Source organism: Metarhizium robertsii (genome assembly GCF_000187425.2).
Source record: "Metarhizium robertsii ARSEF 23 chromosome Unknown MAA_Scf_7, whole genome shotgun sequence".
Taxonomy (NCBI): domain Eukaryota; kingdom Fungi; phylum Ascomycota; class Sordariomycetes; order Hypocreales; family Clavicipitaceae; genus Metarhizium; species Metarhizium robertsii.
In genome coordinates this window covers 1,628,481-1,646,192 of record NW_011942215.1, presented here as the reverse complement: position 1 = coordinate 1,646,192, position 17,712 = coordinate 1,628,481, and the positions used below count along the sequence as shown (strand labels likewise).

The 17,712-nt window shown below is 49.9% G+C and overlaps 5 protein-coding genes across 5 annotated transcripts; 2 read left to right on the top strand and 3 right to left on the bottom strand.

Moving 5' to 3' along the window:
• Positions 1–3,620: 3,620 nt before the first annotated feature.
• MAA_08941 (procn) lies at positions 3,621–11,243 on the bottom strand (the record flags this gene model as incomplete). Its single annotated transcript, XM_007826939.1, has 1 exon — positions 3,621–11,243. The coding sequence occupies one exon, from the start codon at positions 11,241–11,243 to the stop codon at positions 3,621–3,623; it is 7,623 nt and encodes a 2,540-aa protein (XP_007825130.1).
• Positions 11,244–12,126: 883 nt separating this feature from the next.
• MAA_08942 (NADH:ubiquinone oxidoreductase 6.6kD subunit) lies at positions 12,127–12,537 on the top strand (the record flags this gene model as incomplete). The annotated part of the gene is made up of 3 exons (XM_007826940.2): positions 12,127–12,139; positions 12,203–12,414; positions 12,484–12,537. 3 exons carry the CDS (start codon positions 12,127–12,129, stop codon positions 12,535–12,537), a joined length of 279 nt encoding a protein of 92 aa, XP_007825131.2.
• Positions 12,538–12,745: 208 nt separating this feature from the next.
• MAA_08943 (Sin3 associated polypeptide p18) lies at positions 12,746–13,560 on the bottom strand (the record flags this gene model as incomplete). The annotated part of the gene is made up of 2 exons (XM_007826941.1): positions 12,746–13,400; positions 13,475–13,560. The coding sequence occupies 2 exons, from the start codon at positions 13,558–13,560 to the stop codon at positions 12,746–12,748; spliced, it is 741 nt and encodes a 246-aa protein (XP_007825132.1).
• A 365-nt stretch (positions 13,561–13,925) lies between these two features.
• On the top strand, positions 13,926–15,059 carry MAA_08944 (potassium channel regulatory factor; the record flags this gene model as incomplete). Its single annotated transcript, XM_007826942.1, has 2 exons — positions 13,926–14,633; positions 14,736–15,059. 2 exons carry the CDS (start codon positions 13,926–13,928, stop codon positions 15,057–15,059), a joined length of 1,032 nt encoding a protein of 343 aa, XP_007825133.1.
• Positions 15,060–15,724: 665 nt separating this feature from the next.
• On the bottom strand, positions 15,725–17,441 carry MAA_08945 (26S proteasome, regulatory subunit Rpn7; the record flags this gene model as incomplete). The annotated part of the gene is made up of 4 exons (XM_007826943.1): positions 15,725–15,973; positions 16,042–16,803; positions 16,887–17,167; positions 17,372–17,441. 4 exons carry the CDS (start codon positions 17,439–17,441, stop codon positions 15,725–15,727), a joined length of 1,362 nt encoding a protein of 453 aa, XP_007825134.1.
• Between the last annotated feature and the right edge of the window lie 271 nt (positions 17,442–17,712).

Here is a 17,712-nt window from a genome sequence, read left to right as displayed (position 1 = left end):
AGGAACGGTTGCATATGACAGGCGAGGCCAAAACGCACCGCCCCAGTAATTAAAAACTATGTACGGCTGAGCCAGTACTCCGTATAAGCGAGAAATGCAAGGTCTGGCCTGCGGGGAGCGGCGCCAATTGGCAGAGCATTGCTCTAATCAAAGAAGGACGAGGTGCATGGAACGGCTGAAGAATGGGGGAGGCATCCGAGGCGACTGAGCGGGAGCGGTATGCCGGATGAATTGATGATACGCTATGCGAGGTGCGACGATGGGCAGATGAAAACAGCAGCTTGAGAAGCCCCGACTCGTCCAGTTTCGGGGGTGGTGAGGTGTCGATGAAAAGGGACAGAGGCGTGAAGTGAGCAGAGAAGATGGCACCAGACTGAGGGTCTGTGAGGCTTGCGGGTGAGTGGAGGCTGTCAAAATGGCGGCTAAAGAAGGAGCGCCTCAGTTCAGCCTGGTACCTGCCTCAGGTACGTACCTATTATCTGGCCAACACCGAGGTACCTGGGGTTTGGCTGACAGGCCCGACCCAAACCGCGTTCCGCAAAAACCGCCATTGTATTCAATTTCTCCATCAATCCTGAGAAGGCTGCAGGTTCGAGATTAAACTCCATGATTCCAAAGTGCAACTCAGGTATCTATCTTTCCGTACTACTCTGTACCAACCTCGACGCAGCCGAATTTGTTTTTTTCCTACTTCTTCTCCTCCGCTTTTTGATCCTTAACCTTCTCACGCGTTTATGCTCGTCATCATATCTTAACGCACCACGAGGTCTCTTTTCTTCGTCAAATGACTAGCATGTATGTGCCGTACACCGTCCGTCCTCAAGTCCAGCTCGACCAGACAAGGGGAAACCTTGGGGCCGGGATCGACAGCACTACAACACACCAACTTGGATCGATCGGATGACAAGACCTGGAGAGTATTCTTCGCCATGGCTTGACTTGTCATGAACAACCCAGACACCTCATCTGCCCTTCGGTCATGCACGTCGCTTGGGGGGGCCAGGTTTCCACAATTGAAGGTATGCTTCTACAGGGACCACAAGCCAGCGCAAGGATATCTTGTGGACTGGCGTCCGGGGTCTTGTCCGTCACTCTGCACATGAGTGCATCAGAATAGCATTAGCTATTCTTGTCTGATCATAAAGAACAGCCCCGAAATGATGAAATAGGGACAGGCCACGTTCTGCTTTTTGTCAACGCCATGCATACTCTGCGTCAGGGCAGACTTCAAGGGTGAAAGCACAGATGCAACACAGCCATCATGAAGACATGAATACATACAATGCATGCCTGCCTACATTACATGCTCGGTCCCTTGGTATCCACTCGACGTCCGGCCCGGTAGACGTCGAGTATACCTTTCGATGTCATTAACACCCGGGCCGCAGGGGAGGACAGGCTGTCAATCTGGTAGTATGCCTGTCAACGACTGTTCCTGTTCCAACCCCAATTAATATCGGGTTCGCTGCTCTCCTCAAAAACACGAAGTACTGCTGTACATGCAGGTCTTGTACGGAGTATGTAGTGCTGGAGGGTTTCGGGTTTCGGGTTTCGGGTCAGGTCACGATACTCTCCCGCCTGTTGCTGTTAACACGGGGCAATCAGCATTCGCAGCCCTCATTCGCACGCATATTGCAAGTCTCCATCCCATGATGGCCCTTTATGGCCCAGGCCAGCCATATGCCGCACACGCCTCTTCTGGGCCTCTTCAGGATTGGCGCTAAAAATACCTCGATATTTCGCTGCATTGCAGAGTGAGCCGCCATCCCAACTTGAACCACCTCGAGATCAAATTACTACCACGTCAAAGGCCACGACGGCGGCCACCCTTTCAAATGCAACGTCATCGGGCCAGCCACGTCCGGCTATCTGGCTAAAGCGGGCAAAAAGAAAAAGAAAAAAAGCCTCCAAGTCACATGTTTTTACATTGATGTGGCATCTACCACAATTCCTGGTTCAAGCCAAATATAGAAATGGATGGCGCAAGTGATCGACCAGACTGTCTCAAATATCAACGTGCAGCTCCCTCCAATAATTCCGTCCTCCGCCGTCGTCTGATGCGAATCAGATCCAACAAGCGTCTTTCCCAGAACCCAGAAAGGCTGCGGTCAGACGAACGCTGGTCCTCTTTTGCCCGCGTACCCAACATAGACTTTCCTCCACCTGGACTTGTCCCTGTTCGTCTACGATGATGCTTCGCTTGTATGAGGTTGCAGTTCCAAAATCCCCCATTCGTCGATAGGCACGTGTAGGGGTTGGTACTTGCTGGCTCCCCAGCGGATGGGCCAATCGTATCATATGCACCCTTGTGGGACGTGCCACGCATTAATGCATGATGAATGAACGGGGCTAGCCGCTGCATGGGGGCCTGGGAGCGCTCCCTCATGTCGCGAAGACGACACTCGCTGCCACTCGGAAGACTCGTCTGGGCAACGGTCAGATTGACTTCTTCACCACATCTTGATAGTCTTCGAGATGGCCGAGCGATGCAGAGATGGAGCGGCTTGACAGGCACCGGGGCGGGCAAGAGGACACAGACACTGGGCGCGGTTCCGCGCCCTCGGTGAAGCCGCCTGAGCGCGCCAACTGTCCTACATGTATCCGTAAACCCACGTCCCATCAATCACGGGGGCGCGGACATGACTCTGGGCATCTCCACTGCCTCAACTACCTTAACCCGCGTCTTTGTAAATTTCGGTCAGTCTCTGATCCTTCATACGACGACAAACGAGCAGCGCTCTGCACATGCGTCCCGCCCGCACCAAATCAGTTCAGTCCCACGAAGGATCCTCCTCAAACCCCGGGCGCTGGCTCTTGGACGACAGTCATTCCCGCTTCGCTGGGTTGCACTAGATCTACGTCGTACAAAGTCACTACCGAAATTGATGCTCCAAAAAAGGAATGTAGGGGGGTCAGTCAGGGTCAGTGCCTTCGGACGACAATACATACGTCACCGCTCTCAGCATTCCCAGCGTACCCGATTGGGTACCTATCTGTATGTATGTAGGGCGCGAGGCGCGAGGCGAGGCTATACCACAAGACACCAAGATATGCCGGCGGCTGATGGTAGTATAACTCTGCGGGTAATAGTCATGGAAATAATAGCAGTCATCATGATATGGTTCTTTGATTTTATCAATCTCGGCATATAGTGCATTCCAAAGACTTGCCGTCCCCTTCCAACTACTCTTACAAAACATCGCAAGTAGGGTAAACCCAGCCTAACTTACAGTGCTCGTCTCCCCACCCCCCCAAAAACCCTTTTTCTAATACATCGCCAACTCCACTCTCGCTCATTCCCTGCACGTAATAACAAATTATTCAAGAGGCCTCGTGTCCCTCTTTTCTCCAGATACCTTCGGCAGCGCCGTAACCGCCAACATAATGTGTGGTGGGTATTCCTCAGCCATGTTCGGTCGCATAATGCTAGTAAGTCACAACATGAAAGAAAAGAGAAAAGGGAAGAAAAGGCAAATACATATAAACAGAAATGTTCAATCCATCGCAAAACTCCGAAACATCAGGATACGCAGGGGGAACCCGGCATGCCTGAAAGCCGAAAGTGGGCGTCCGTGGCTGCATTGAGACCAGGAAAGTGGAAGATGCCGTAGCAAGCTCGGCTATTCGAAGTTGTCAGTCCGGTCTACCCAGATATCTTCCAGCTCAGCAAAACTATGAAAGTGAATAGGTCGGTGCTGATCGCTGTAGAATGGAAGGGGTGTGTCGAGCTTCACGTGAACCGGCTTCTTTTCCATGCCTGCAAAAGCGCTGCCCATAAAGCTGTAGTTCCATCTCCTGTCATCAGGCACCAGGAAGAAACCCCTAAATCTCGGAGACAACAGTAATTTTCGTTTCTCTCCCATGGTCGTGGTGAATCCTTGTGGCTGATCGCTCTGGGTGTCTTTGTTCTCAGCTCCCCATTTGTACCCCTGAGGTGTAAGGCCCCAGGCCGAGAGGGAGACGCTGCCGGGTGTGAAGGAAACGGAAACGGTCACTGTGTTTGTCTTGTCCCACTCGCTGTGGGCATCCAGCAGTTTGGCATGCTCGCTAACATCGGCAGCGGACATGTATGGCAGCTCGCTCCCAGACATGGTATGTATGACACCAAGGGGCTCCATGCCATCAAGGAAGTCACTGCGAGGAAGCTGCTGAGGAAGCTGTACGTTGCGAAGGCCACCTATTTGAGGCATCATGACGATGCACTTTATCTCCTTGACTTGCTCGTTGTCAGGGGCAGAGGAGCCATAGAGATATCCTGCCACTTGAACCCTCAGGTCCGCAATCGTAATGAATTTCTTCAGAATATTGTTCGGCATGACGTAGGTGATGTCGTCCAGATCATTGTCGACAGAAGACACGTAGATATTCTTGGCTCTAGTTCGCAAGTTGGAGGTTGCAATGGCTCTTGTCCGCCATTCAGTCTTGGAGGCAAACGTCTGCTGCTCAAACTGCGACGTAGTTGTGACAATAATGTCTTCACCGTGCACATTTTGCGTCTTGGTCGTGACAGCAGTGAGCTGTTGTTGCTCTTGTTGCTGCTTCTCGATTTCTGCAGCCTGTTGTCTCTGCAGGGAAGGTGCAGAGATTTCCATACCCAGGATGATATCACGGACTTCACTGCTGGTCAAACTGGAAACATTGACATTGTTCTTCTTTCCGTAGTCATTCAAGATGAGATCTCGAAGCTGCGTTTCAATCTTAATCCAATCCTCGTCGGACATGGATGGCCAAATGTGGTGTTCATGAGTAATTACCGTCTTGTCGGGCCGAAGGATGAGCTTGCTCTTGTCTGGATTGACATGAAGCGCGCGGAGAATCAAAATCAGACGAGAGAACGCAGTGTATGATGAAATAGTCTTCAGCCACTCATCATAAAGATTGAACAACACCATTTGAGGCTCAGTGGCCCTCAAAATCATGTCTCCCAGTTTTTCAACCTTCATGGCAGCTTGGAAGGGAAGTTGCAACTCAGATGCTCGGATAGAGATGTTGGGGAAATCGACCAATTGAACTTCGAGGGGATCCAATAAGCCCTTTCTTGTAACGATAAGTTGTTTCGGCTGCTCTTCCACGGGAAGTGATCGGATCAAAGCAGCAACTTCTTCGGCGGTCTTCCATTTGGCGAGCTGCCCAAGACGCTTCTGACCAGCCCAAACGCTCGTGTGAATAATCTTCAGGAACAGTTGTCCAGTTCGAGGGTTAAAAATGAAGATAGCGCCATTGATTGGCTTAGTCGTCAAGTTGCCTTCAAATGTCTTGTGAATCGTAACACGGTAAACGTTGGTGTCGTCAATGAACAGCTGAGTTTGCTTGCTAAACAGCTCAGAGTAGTTCTGCGAGTTCAGAAATTCCTGATTGCTCTCGGATGCGTACAATTGCAGGCCTTTGCGAATACGTTCACGCAGGACATAAAGTGCCGGATTGGCCTTCATGATCTTGGCCATAGCTTGCTGGATGAGAACTTTCAGACCGGGGAAATACATGCCGTAGGCCGAGTAAAGATTGTAAGCAAGATCAATACCAATCATCAAGCCCGTTGCAGAAGGATAAATACTTGAACTGTCGGTAGTATAATCAAGGTACTTCGCACGAGTATATCGTTCAATGTCGTGCGAGTCATAATCGCCATATCGAAGTTGCACATCAATCCAAAACTTGTTCGTAGTGGTCGGCTCAATGACATCCTTCGTATCAAACAGAACCGAGGGACGGGTGACGTTCCACTTGTGACTTGCGAAGAGAAGAATGTCAGCACAAGAGCTGTTCATCTTGTACGACTTTCGGGGGTGGATTGTTTCCTTTTGCACTGTCTCGATGCCGAGTGACTCCAGCTCCTGGTCAAAAACTTGGCAAAGATCCATTACAACGGATTCATGGATCTTCTGCCACAAGTGGGCTCGGAATATCTGAATCAAGGAGATCTTGAGAGTGGGAATCTTTCCGTGCAAAAAGATACCAGTCAAATCAAGCTGCACCTGGAAACCAACGTACACATTCGCGCGGTTGATGGTGGGCGACCACCACAACGTGAATCTTCGGTTTGGAATCTGGTTAAGACCTGATCTCTGCGCATTTGTGAGTTTCTTGAATTTCATGCTCTCTTCAAAACCACTGTTATGAAGCACAAGATGATCGTGTCGTAGGTAGAGCTGGTCGCCATCGACTCGAAAACCTGCCCATTCCGTAGCTTCTGTTTCCAGTACTACATCCCTGACCACGAAGCTATGGGACTGAGGGATAAAGCGACCCGCAGCAGAATTGGGAGATGTTGGTTGGGGGGGGTTGAGACCAGGGCAGCTAAAGAGCCTGTACTTGCTCCTCTCTGTAGACTCAAGCGCCGCATATTGAGCGGCTGTCATCTCAATATCATCATAATATTGATCAGAGTCGCTCTTCACCTCATGAAAGACCAAGATATGATTCGAGGTAACCACAAGATCTTCTTTGCCACTGCCAATCGTGATGCGATAAAGTCGGTCTTTGCCGCTAACCACATTGAACGCACGTCGAGGTCCTCCATCAGGCCCAAGAAGCAAATCACCCTCCCTGACGTCTTCGACTGCAACTAGAGAGTGATCATATCGAAGCAGCATCGTGCCGTTCGCAAGACACGCTTTTTCCCAGAAGAGTCCTTCCCAGGAAGGGAATCCCGTTGCTTTGAAGAGTGTGTGTTCCAAGATGGTTTCAACACCACCGAGCGCCTGGATCACGTCGGTGCGATAGGCGTTGAGATTCCATAGCTTTCCGTCGTGTCGCTGACTAGTCCACCAGAAAGGATTGGACTTCATTAATTGATAAATCTTGAACTCAGATCTAGCTCGGAAACCTTTGTCAAAGCTGAGGGTGCTGCGGTCCTTCTGGAAAAGAGTATTGATTCTGGGCAGACCACGGTCCCAACTATCTTCAAGATCTTCCAACGTCAAACGACGATTCTGCTGGTTGGCCTCGAGTCGTTTCTGGGAGTACTCTGTCCAGACACGCTGGGAATCAATGAATTCTGCCTCCCAAGGGATGATGTAACGGAAAATATTGGGGATTAAGGTTTCCTCGTCATGAGTCATACCAGAGCGATAGTGGGTGACACCCGTGTCTGTCTGCTTAGACCATCGCTTGTCACTGGCAGGAATCAAGATATGGGAGCCCGAAATCATGCCCAAGCCACCAAGTTCCTTGGGAGTGTAGAAAACAGCTGGAGGGAAACGAGACGGCATCTTGGAATTAAGTCCAATCTTGACACGGGTTTGAATCTTCGTCTCACACTTGACAATGGTATCAAGAAGATCAACCGTAGAGACTGCTGCTTCACGATAGTAGGTGAAGAGAGCAATCAGTGCGGTATTCCATTTGTTTGCAATCTTAGTGAAGGTTGTTGAGCCAGACGACATGAGTATCTGTCGGATACGATTGTTGAACTTCTGGATGTCTTCCTGCGTGACCTGCAAGAAAGCATGTGCCGTTCTCTCCTTGGTGGTGTTGTCGATGAGAGACCAGACGCTGTCCTTGACGGGGAACTCATCATTCTGATTTCGGATTTTTGGTAGAATCCGAACCTCAAATCCGCACATGGAGAACAGCAGGTTCGGGTTATCACGACTGTAGACACTGACAAAGCTGTCATCCCAGTCAATGGTGGTGACTGAACGCGGCAGGCGGTTCTTGAGGTCCCAGAAGACTGCACGTCCCAAGTTGACATCATGCCTCATCAGACGCATACGAGAGTCTCTCGGCCAGCACTTCTTGCTCTTATATCCAATGACGTTCTCAAAGTTAGGATCAGGTTGCTCAGTGAGGAAGCGTTGGATAAGATCTCTGGACTCTTCGGCGGTAAATCGTAAAAAGATCCAGATCTTGTCAATGTAACGACTGTAGAGTCTGATTGGGTGCCTTGTTTCTGTCTCTCGATCACGGAACTGCAGGAAATCGTTGGGGCTCTGGGGAGGGCCAGCAATCTCGCTGGCACGCTGAGGTCCTAATAAGAGCAGATCCAAGACCAAGCCATAAAACTGGAATACGAAGGCTGAGAACTGAAGACCACGGATCATACCATAGCTGTTGACGTGATTCATGTCCTTGTATGTCAGTTGCACATTGTTCTTGGCAGTAATGTAGTCAGCCAAGTTATGGTCCATGATGAGTCTCAGTAGGGTATTGAGAAGCGTCAATTCCATCTTTTCGTAGACCTTGGAAAGCTCAGTTTCAACCATTACGTTGCATTCTCCATCTTCTGTCTCCCAAACTTGACTCAAATTGTTAATGCCCTGGGCCCATTTGTAGACCAACAGCGGTGGCACCTCAGAGTCTGATGGCTTGATCCAGGCGGGAAACAGATGTCGCTGGTCAGCTTGATACCACAAGTACTGATCAAGATAAGCATCGCTGATCTTCTCTATGGGCTCGATATCATATACAGGATTGATCGTGCTGTAGTTATCGTTCATATCAATATTGACTTCTTTGAAAGCTCTCTGCGTGAGCAAGAACCGCTTAATTCTTTCTAATGTGGTGCCGGGGCTGTCATAAGCTTGCTCAATCAATGCCAGCTCTTCACGTTGACTCTGGTTCAGTCTACCCTTGACTGAGTAAGCCTCCCTCAAACGCTCCAAGGCCAGGATCAAGATCTTGGTGTCATGCTTGTACGAAACGCTGGGGAATGGAATGGGAGAAAATTTCCTAGACTCCAGCCAGTGAACAGTAGTCGTATAAATGGCGACGGCTTCCTCGGAAGACACATATGGGCCATCCTTCATGTGATTATGCTGTCTTTCTTGCTCAGCCTTGAGCCATAGTCGAGTCAGACGTCCAACATTCTTCTTCGCGACAGTCTTATCCACGGTTGCTCCACGACGAATTCGTTCACGGTTGTAGTGAGCAACAGAAATCCACCAGTCAGCCTTTGATTTGACATATCGAAGAATAATGTTCTCAATCGGCGCAGGCAGGCCCGGGACCTTCCAGGGGATGTTACTCTTCCAGCAACGCCAAGCTTCAGACAAATGCTGAAGCACAATGCTGACCTTGCTTTGTTTAATACCCTCCGGCATCATGTCCATCAGATCAGACATGACAGACTGGCGCAATTCCAAATCAAAATGAGACTCGACTCGCTGCTTCGTGACTGTCTTTGCCACACCCTTGCTGTGTCGACCTTCGAATTGACGAGATAAGAGGTTACCAAGCCATCGTTCGAGTAATGGGATGATACCTCTCATGAAAAAGAGCCACACTCTCCATGAGGGAGCCCAGAAACCACAGCCAGGACCTTTGCCCACTGGACCAGAGTTGAATCGATAATAAATCAGATGCTTCAAATCCTTGCAAGTACGAATCTGATGCATGAGCTTGTATTTGTATCGGTACATTCCGGTGAGCTGTCCAACATGGTTGAAAGCGTAATGAATGCCATCAGCAAGCTGGAAGGCATCAATATTTCCAAGACGGTACTGAACTTGGGCATCCACAATCAGTTTTGTCAACCTCAAAATTTCACGCATAAGATGGAATGCATTTCCAAATCGAGACTTCTTTCGCTCCTTGGTTGTGAGTGTCTTCACAGGCTTCAGATTAAAGTTGTAGTCCAGGTGAAGATATGTCAGGTTCTTTCTGTGGATCAAGAGGTTAAGCATATTAAAACCTTGCCGGCAGACTTGAAGGCCAGCTTCAACCCAATCAATGCTTGTTTGTTGAAAGAACTTAGTCTGTTTAAGAGAGCGTAACAAGTTCTGATTATTGTGTGCATTGGGCTTCTTCTTATGAAGCTCATTGAGAACGAAGTTCTTCAGTAACTTCTGGTAAGAAACTCGAACCTTCACAGGAGGTCGGTCGGAGGGCGGGTGCTCCAAGTACCATTGCTTGATCAGAGGCACATCCTGAGCGCGAACCATCTTTCCAGAGCGTCTATCAAACGGAAAAGGAGCCCACCATAAATCAATGGCTGAGGATGTATGCTGGTTTTCAAGCTCTTCGTCGGCAAGAAAGGGTTCAACCGCAGCAGGCAGCTCGAACGCATCCTCCTCAGGCTCTTCATTATTTCCTGGTCCAAAAAGTTCGTCCTCAAGAGTGATTTCAACATTCTTGGGCGCCACGGTTCGGGATGAGATGGGGTTGATTCGTCGGTCGAAAAGGAAAGTTGGCAAGTCGGGATCGTCAGCACGGTTGAATACGATTTGTGGGTGCGAGTGCCACGTCAGGTGTACGCTTCTTGGGAGAGAATTGTACAGGAATGGATACGCGACTCGGAACTCAGTACGGATCGGAGTTCGAAAGATGATGCGATCTATAGCATTGAACTCGCCGAAGTCCTCCTCGTTTGGATCGATATCCTTGTACAACGGCTCGAAACGCGGTCCACCTGGAAGCGCAACATTGAGAGCCTTTGCAGTTAAGAAGCTCTTGAGGTCGAAAAGGTAGAAGTAGTTCTTGTCTACAACGTCAGAAATCAATGGACGACTGAGACGGAACAAAGCTGCCATTTGAGGTAGGGTGAGGTTCCATGTCTTGTAGCTCGCACCATTAACATGCGAGGTATCCAATAGTGGGCGATGGTCGTAGAACCATTCATAAACGGCTTCGTCTTCCTCATCGTTCAACTCCATTTGAATAGGCTCTAGAGGTTCCACGTCCTCGATGTTCTCGGACCACGACAGGGGCGGTTCTTCATCGTCGAATGGCGGGAATCGCATACGCTTGAAAAGCCTTCTATCGGCTTTTTCTTTCCTCATGAAGGTCCACATCATTGCCCATTGCGCAAAGAAGACGGGTTCAATAACGCGAGGAGTCTCATTAACTAAGGTCAGACATCCGTTGACATGATACAGAACCTTGACTTCACGCGCTGATTCCCAGGGCATAGGCATATTTTCGAGAAGCTTCAGGACTGCATGTGGCATGAACTTTAGAGCGCCAAGATAGCTGCGCTTGTCATTGGTGTATTTCTTTTGAGACACATCTCCGATATCTTTAACGATCTTGCGAAGATGTTCGGGCGGCATATCAGCCTTCTGAGTCTGGACGAAGCCGGCCTTTCGCTTCTCTCCAAATCTGTTTCGGCGATCCCTAAGCCATTCTTTCTTCTTTTGTGCAAACTTGGCGATCTGAGGGTCGGACGGAGGGTGATAGCCAGGGGGCGGAGGAGCTGGCGGCGCGGGTGTATCAGGAGGAGGAGGCAACGATGATTGGGGAGGTGGTGGAGGAGGAGGGGGGGCTGCTCCCCAGCCTGGAGGCGGCGGCGGAGGGATGCCCGACATGATGAAATCGCGACGTGATGAGGTGATGTCGCTTCGTGAATATGCGATGGTGTGCCGGTCGAGGAGGCTGCACGCTGAGGCGCGTGTCTCGACACGCTTATTCTGTTTTCACCCCTATCTTCGAACAGAAACAATAAAAAACAGTACAGCTCGCGATATCCTGTTCAAGAAATAGGATGCCGAATTCGCAAGATGGCACGTTGGCGACCAAAGCGGCGTTCTCCAACAAGGTGAAAGATGTCGCCTCTGTCACGACAATTTTCTGCCGTCAAGCTCTTAGCTCCAGACCCATAAATTGGATCACGTGATTTTCGAGCGCATTATTGCTTTCATGAAAAACCACAAGTTTCGTGACGCTGTTTTAAAAAGAAGTCTCAGGTATATTGTCATAAATTTTGTGTGTTGTTTGTTTATTTTTTTTGTCCTTTCTGTACCCGATTCCAAAAATAATAACTGGTTGAAATGTGACGCATTGATCCCTTGGGATTCTCGCAGAGTCCGTTGAGTGCTTCTTAGAATTGTTGCCTACTTTACAGTCATCATCAACACTAACTGAAGACACGGAATTTAATTTCAAACAACTAATACCAAAAGCAAAAAAAAGCTTCCAGTGAATAATACGGTTAACCTTACCTCCCACTGCGACTAAGAGCTTGAAGAGCAGTGTACATTTTCCGAGTTCATCTCTGCAAGTGGCTAACCTCCAGGGTACTGGTACAACCATGTACCGACCATCAGCCAATCAAAACAAGCCTGATTATTACCTAACCCGCATCATCTTTGACCACCACAATCCTAGCAACCAACTTCAAGCACTCCCATCGCGACGACGATTAGTTCCATCAATTCACCGCGAGAGACGCCACTCGGCCGGCCAGATAAGATGGCGCACCTCAGTAGGTCCAAACAAATTTAGATTGATTCCTATAATTCAGAAGCTAACTCGATGCGCGTGATAGACGTAAAGCCGGACCCGGCTTACCTCAAGCACCAGGGTGTGTGGGATCCCCGACTTCGAACGTTGGTATTTATGGGTTCTAACGAAGGTGAAATAGCTATGCAAAAGACTCGACACCACTTTTTCCGATGGACTCCGCGAACAGCTAGAATCACCTTTATGTATGTGGCTGTTGTGCCTGCCATATTCGGCTATGTCGCCTACAAGACCGACGTGAGTAGATAATTCGGTCGAGTTGATCCCACGGTAGGGTGCGAGAAGAAAAAGCTGATTTTGTTATAGGGCCTCTACAATTTTCGCGCAAAGAGACGGGGCGATACCATCTACGAGCGATAGATGATCTGGGTCGCGATGAATGTATTAAAGGATGTACATAGTTGGTTCTGGGGCCGGTATAGACACTTCCGTTTGACGTGAAGTTCGAAGGGCTCGTTTGCAGTGACAATTGACTGTTGGTTAGCCTTCATGCGTTGGGTATATTGAGTAATTACAAGGTCGCTAGTTAAACCAGACGGAGGGACTGGCCATGCTCCAAATGAACTGTTCACCATCGTCCACCGCCGCCGCCTCGTGGTCTGGAAGGAGGCATATCCGGCAATCTCTCCCCTCTCCTCCATTCTCCCATTGGCATGCTTGCTCCTGGCCCTCCACCTCCCCTTCTTCCTCCCCTGCCCTCACGGCTGCCTCGACCGAAACCATTCTCTCGATTGTGAAAACCTGGTCCTCCACCACTGCTTCTGCCCCCCCTGCTTTCTCTATGCCCTGCAGTTACGTCCCTCCTAGCAGCAGATGCCGGTGCCACAGATCCATCATCCAATGGGGGTAAGATAGCGCACGAAATGTAGTCCCCCACCACGAATCGGGCTTCCCCAAGCGTCTTATCCGGGTTTGACGCACCGCGGGAAGCACCTCCTCCGACTTCAGCCAACTCGGGGTCGGTGGTTCCAGGAGTGTTTTGTCCAATGACTATGCTGCCGAGGTCTTTCATAGCGTAGCGTGGATGGGCATTGTTGACTGAGCCGATTCCGCGTAAGTCAGGACATACTAATTGGAAAGACAGTCTTGTTCCAATAGCTGGGTATGGGAGGGCTGATGGTTTGGCAGCCGCCAGCTCCAGAGCGAGCTCGTTTAAGGTGCAACTTGGCCAAGTGTAAACTGAAATGTGTGGTGGAAGTGAACGGGTTGCAAACTCATCCGCCCTAGTCAAAAGATATAAATCATCAAGATCCACTCCATCAAATAAAACATGAGCAGTTCGCGCTGCGCTTCTCACCTGTAAAAGCCTCCATTTCGATAAAACAACTGAACAAGAAAAGGCGCAGGGGGGTCACGGTCCCCATCATCTGAAGCCACAGACATGACTAGATACGATAACCACCATGCGACAAAGAAAAAGAAACAGATTCTCCACGACTGATAGTCATGTCACCATTATTCGCAGATGTGCATCGGGAGTTGAAAACGATGCAATTGTGCTACTGAGAACAGTGAGAAGATGGCAGATTATCCGGCAAATACCCGCAATCGATATGGAGAACTCACGACATTCGAGACAACTTCCAACACCTTCATGACCACGACAAAATCGCCAATCACATACATAAAACTCTACAAACAAGCGAAAGCCCCGCAGAATCAACCAATCTCTCAATTGAATCTTTCCACGACTCGATATAATTCTCCAAGCTTTGTAAATCGGGCTTTGCGGCCGCGCAACACTAAAAATGGACTTTGCGTCCCTCATGAACAAGGAGCTCTCCAAGGCCAAAACAACAAACGACTCGTCCAAAAAATACCTCAAACGATCTGAAATCGAAGAAGAGCGGAAAAAAGCATACATAGCAGAGCAAAAGGCCCTCGAGGAGGAGCGCGAAGCGAAAGCAGCAGCCAAGCGCAAACGAGAGGAGGAGCTGGCGACGGAGAATGCAGCCCGCGAAGAGAAGAGACGCAAACTAGCCGAAGAGTCGAGGAAACTAAGAGAAGAGAGGGAAGAGGAGGAAGAAAGAGCGAGGAGAAAGCGGCTAGGCCTTCCGGAACTCGTAAAGAAGGAGGAGGAAGACGAAGGTCAGGCCGTGCAAGATGATGTCCCGGAGGAAGAGCTGCGGGAGAAATTGAGAGAAATAGGACACCCGGTGATGCTTTTCGGGGAATCGCACGCTGCCAAGTTAAGGAGGTACAGGAAGTTGACGACGGTGATGAGCAAGGGCCCCATACCGACGACGCTGGCGCTGGTGGAGGAAAAGGACATGAAGGTCGACGGGACGGTGCCCGCGGACAGAGACGGGAGGAAGTGGCTGTTCAGACAGCTCGCGAGCTACTTCACCATGGTGCTCACAGAGTACGAGAGGACCATGGAGGAGGAGAAGAGCGAAACGAGCGCCGGCAAGACGGCGTACAGCGCCATGGTGCAAACCAGAGAAAATATGAAGCCGGTAAGTAAAGAGACTGCCTTTGCTCTACTCAAAAGAAATTGAAAGAAAAAAGAGGGACACCAAGCGAGTCGTAAAGTTTTCAATATGCTAAGTAGATGACAGCTCTTTCGAAAATTCGAATCCAACGACGTGGACGACTCCCTCCTCGTACCGGTGGTGCAAATCGTGCAGGCCCTTCAGGAAAGACGCTACGTCGACGCCAACGACGACTATCTCCGTTTGAGTATTGGCAAGGCCGCCTGGCCCATTGGCGTGACCATGGTTGGTATCCACGAGAGAAGCGCTCGCGAGAAGCTGCACAACGGCGAGAAGGGTCACGTCATGGGTGATGAAGTTACGCGCAAGATTTTGCAGAGCATCAAGCGCTGTCTTACCTTTGCCCAAGTGAGGTGGCCGCCGACGGATTTGAGACAGCTGATGGGCTGAGCGCCGCGTGGGATGAAGGTGAGCTGGAACAAGGTCCAAGAATCATCAGTGGGTGGGACAGTCCGGCCTCTACATATGTGTGTTATGACTACACATGGGATGGATGGGCGGTATAGATGGAGTTGGACTTGGGAGTCGTAGTGTATGGGTGAGCATGGAGTAAGCTAGATGACGGATATGGTAAACTGCAAAAACGCACATTGATACCCATAGAATTGATTATATTTTAGCAAACATGTGCCATCTCTATTTAAGTATCAATGTGATGTCCTCGTCATCCACCAGCAAGCCATTCAGGCATGTTGGTCCGATACGGAATACGGTGCTGCGTTGTTGATCTGCTGCAACAAAGGGAATGGGATCAAAAATTATTACACAAATATGAAGTCATTGATTTTGTCATTATGCATCGTCTCTCATGTATCAGGTATCGTGCCGTTATAGTCGCTCCTCCAGAACTGACACCATCAGTGCCCATATGCTGAGCGTAGCCACAAGAGGGGGCTATTTCAGGGTAAGATTACACCATCCTTGCATCAATTGGGCGGGTATAGACTAGTCTCATTGTACGAGATTTTGGTGAGACAAGCTCTGGGGAGTAATATCAAACAGGAACTGGATTCCTGACGCTTGAATGGCTGCTTACGCTTATTTGGTTGCCTGCCTCAGCTTGCCGCTTCCAGTTCAGCCCTTTGGGGGGAAGATTGCTTATTCTCGTCATACCAAGCCTCATCCAAGCTTGAACTGGCAGCACCACCTGAGATTGCCTTCTTACCTCCCGATACATCTAGCTCAGCTGCTATCAGGCTAATACGGCGCAATCGTTCCTTGGCTTCCCGCTCGTAATTCCGGGCCACTAGTAGTGCTTCTTTCTGCATCACGAGCCGGGCGTCGGGCCGGACGGCAACGAGAAGCTAAAGGAGATGCTTAGTATTATTATAATATTTTTGGATCTGCATGTGGTGCCGTGAATCTCTCATACCTTGTTTTTCGCATCGATACGCGCCTTCAATGCGTCTTGACGGATCATTTTTACTAGCTCGGGACCAATAGATGTGCCTGGCTGCGCAAATGCTGCATCTAAACTTTCTAGCGTAACGCACGAAAATGGAACAAAGTACTGGACGATACACTTCGTGCGAATCTTGGAGTAGATGGCTGGGACGTGGCTCTGCAGATAAACATCCAGGAGATAATCTGCCCGGGAACCCTCTAATATAGAGAGACAGTTCGAATATCGACCATTCACAAATAGGCTGATGGCCTTTCGAATATGCGGCTCATGTTCGAGAAATGTGCGAAAGTACAGGTTGTCCAATACTAGGTGCTGAAGTTCCTTCCGATCCATGGTAGCAAGGGCCAGAAGGCCACCATAGACGGCGACGTCGTTCGGACTGGCGATATGGCTATATTCCGTTGGAGGCACGGTAGAATCTGTTCTCAAGAAGGCCTTCGCAGCATCTTCAAAGCGATCCATGCCCAGAAGGGCAATCCCAGAGGCAATTCTTGTGTATGCCTGCGGTGCCCTTTCATCATCCTCGTTCTGCACAGCTGTGATTTTACCAACGTTGTTCAATACCATGGCATAATCGCGACGGTGGAGAGAGACGTTGGCGAGATGCATGCCACAATCGACGATATGTTTGGTGGTGCTCACATCCTGACGCATCCTGGTATACGCCTCGGTGGCTTCATTGAGCCTTCCTATGCTTTCGAAATGTTTGCCAAGGTCCTCGTTACCCATCTGAATAGTGATACCATGGTTAGCTCTATGAATGCCGGCAATTTCCAAATGCTTGCTTGTTTGGGGGTACATGGGATGCGAACCCGGATGCTCTCTTTGATAAGATTGTTTCTGTATCCTTTCAGCTCACCCTCGAGCCTTGCCGTCTCGGCCTTGTTCGCCATCTCCGTTCGTTCTATCCACGCATCGTCTCTCTGGGCTTCTGGATCATTTGGTGCCACTGTTCTTAAAGCATCCCACGCATCGCGATAACGGTTGACATCGTTTCCTGCCTTGGCCTCGACAACAGCAGCTTTCAGAGCCTCAACACAAAGCGCCGCGGAGCTCTGGCCGATTAGAAAGAGGCGATCGAAGCGAGTTCGGCCTAGCCAAGGTTAGCCCAGCACTGGTTGGGAGGCATGACTTCGTGGCACGGGATTGTTATGGTTGCTATGCCTGGGCGCATCATACCGACATAATTTTGGATATAGAGCCCAAGGTCAAGCTTTGGCAAGTCTAGTAAGAAGAGTTGGAGGAGTTAGCGGCTTTAAGCACCAAGGATTTGGAAAGTCGAGGGAGCTCTGAATACCAAGTACGACGACGCCACCCAAGTTGCTCTGCTTGGCAAGGTAGCCAAGAACTTCGTCGGAAGCTGCCATGACGACTGAGGAAGCCAATACCGCGCCAGCTTGGAGCGTTGTTGACTTTAACGGTGGCGAGGTTGACGTTGACAGGGCTGGATGTCTAGACAACGGAGCATGAGCACGTCTGAGGCCTTGGAAATGTGTTGTACAGCTGTTCTGCGGCAGCACTCGAGGGGTCAAGTTCAAATGTCAGGTTGGCGTTAGCGTGCTTGGCGGAGAAGCCCAAGCGCCCAAGCGCCCAAGCGCTCGCTGCCTGCCAGCACAGGCGCAGCACAGCTGCGGTCTG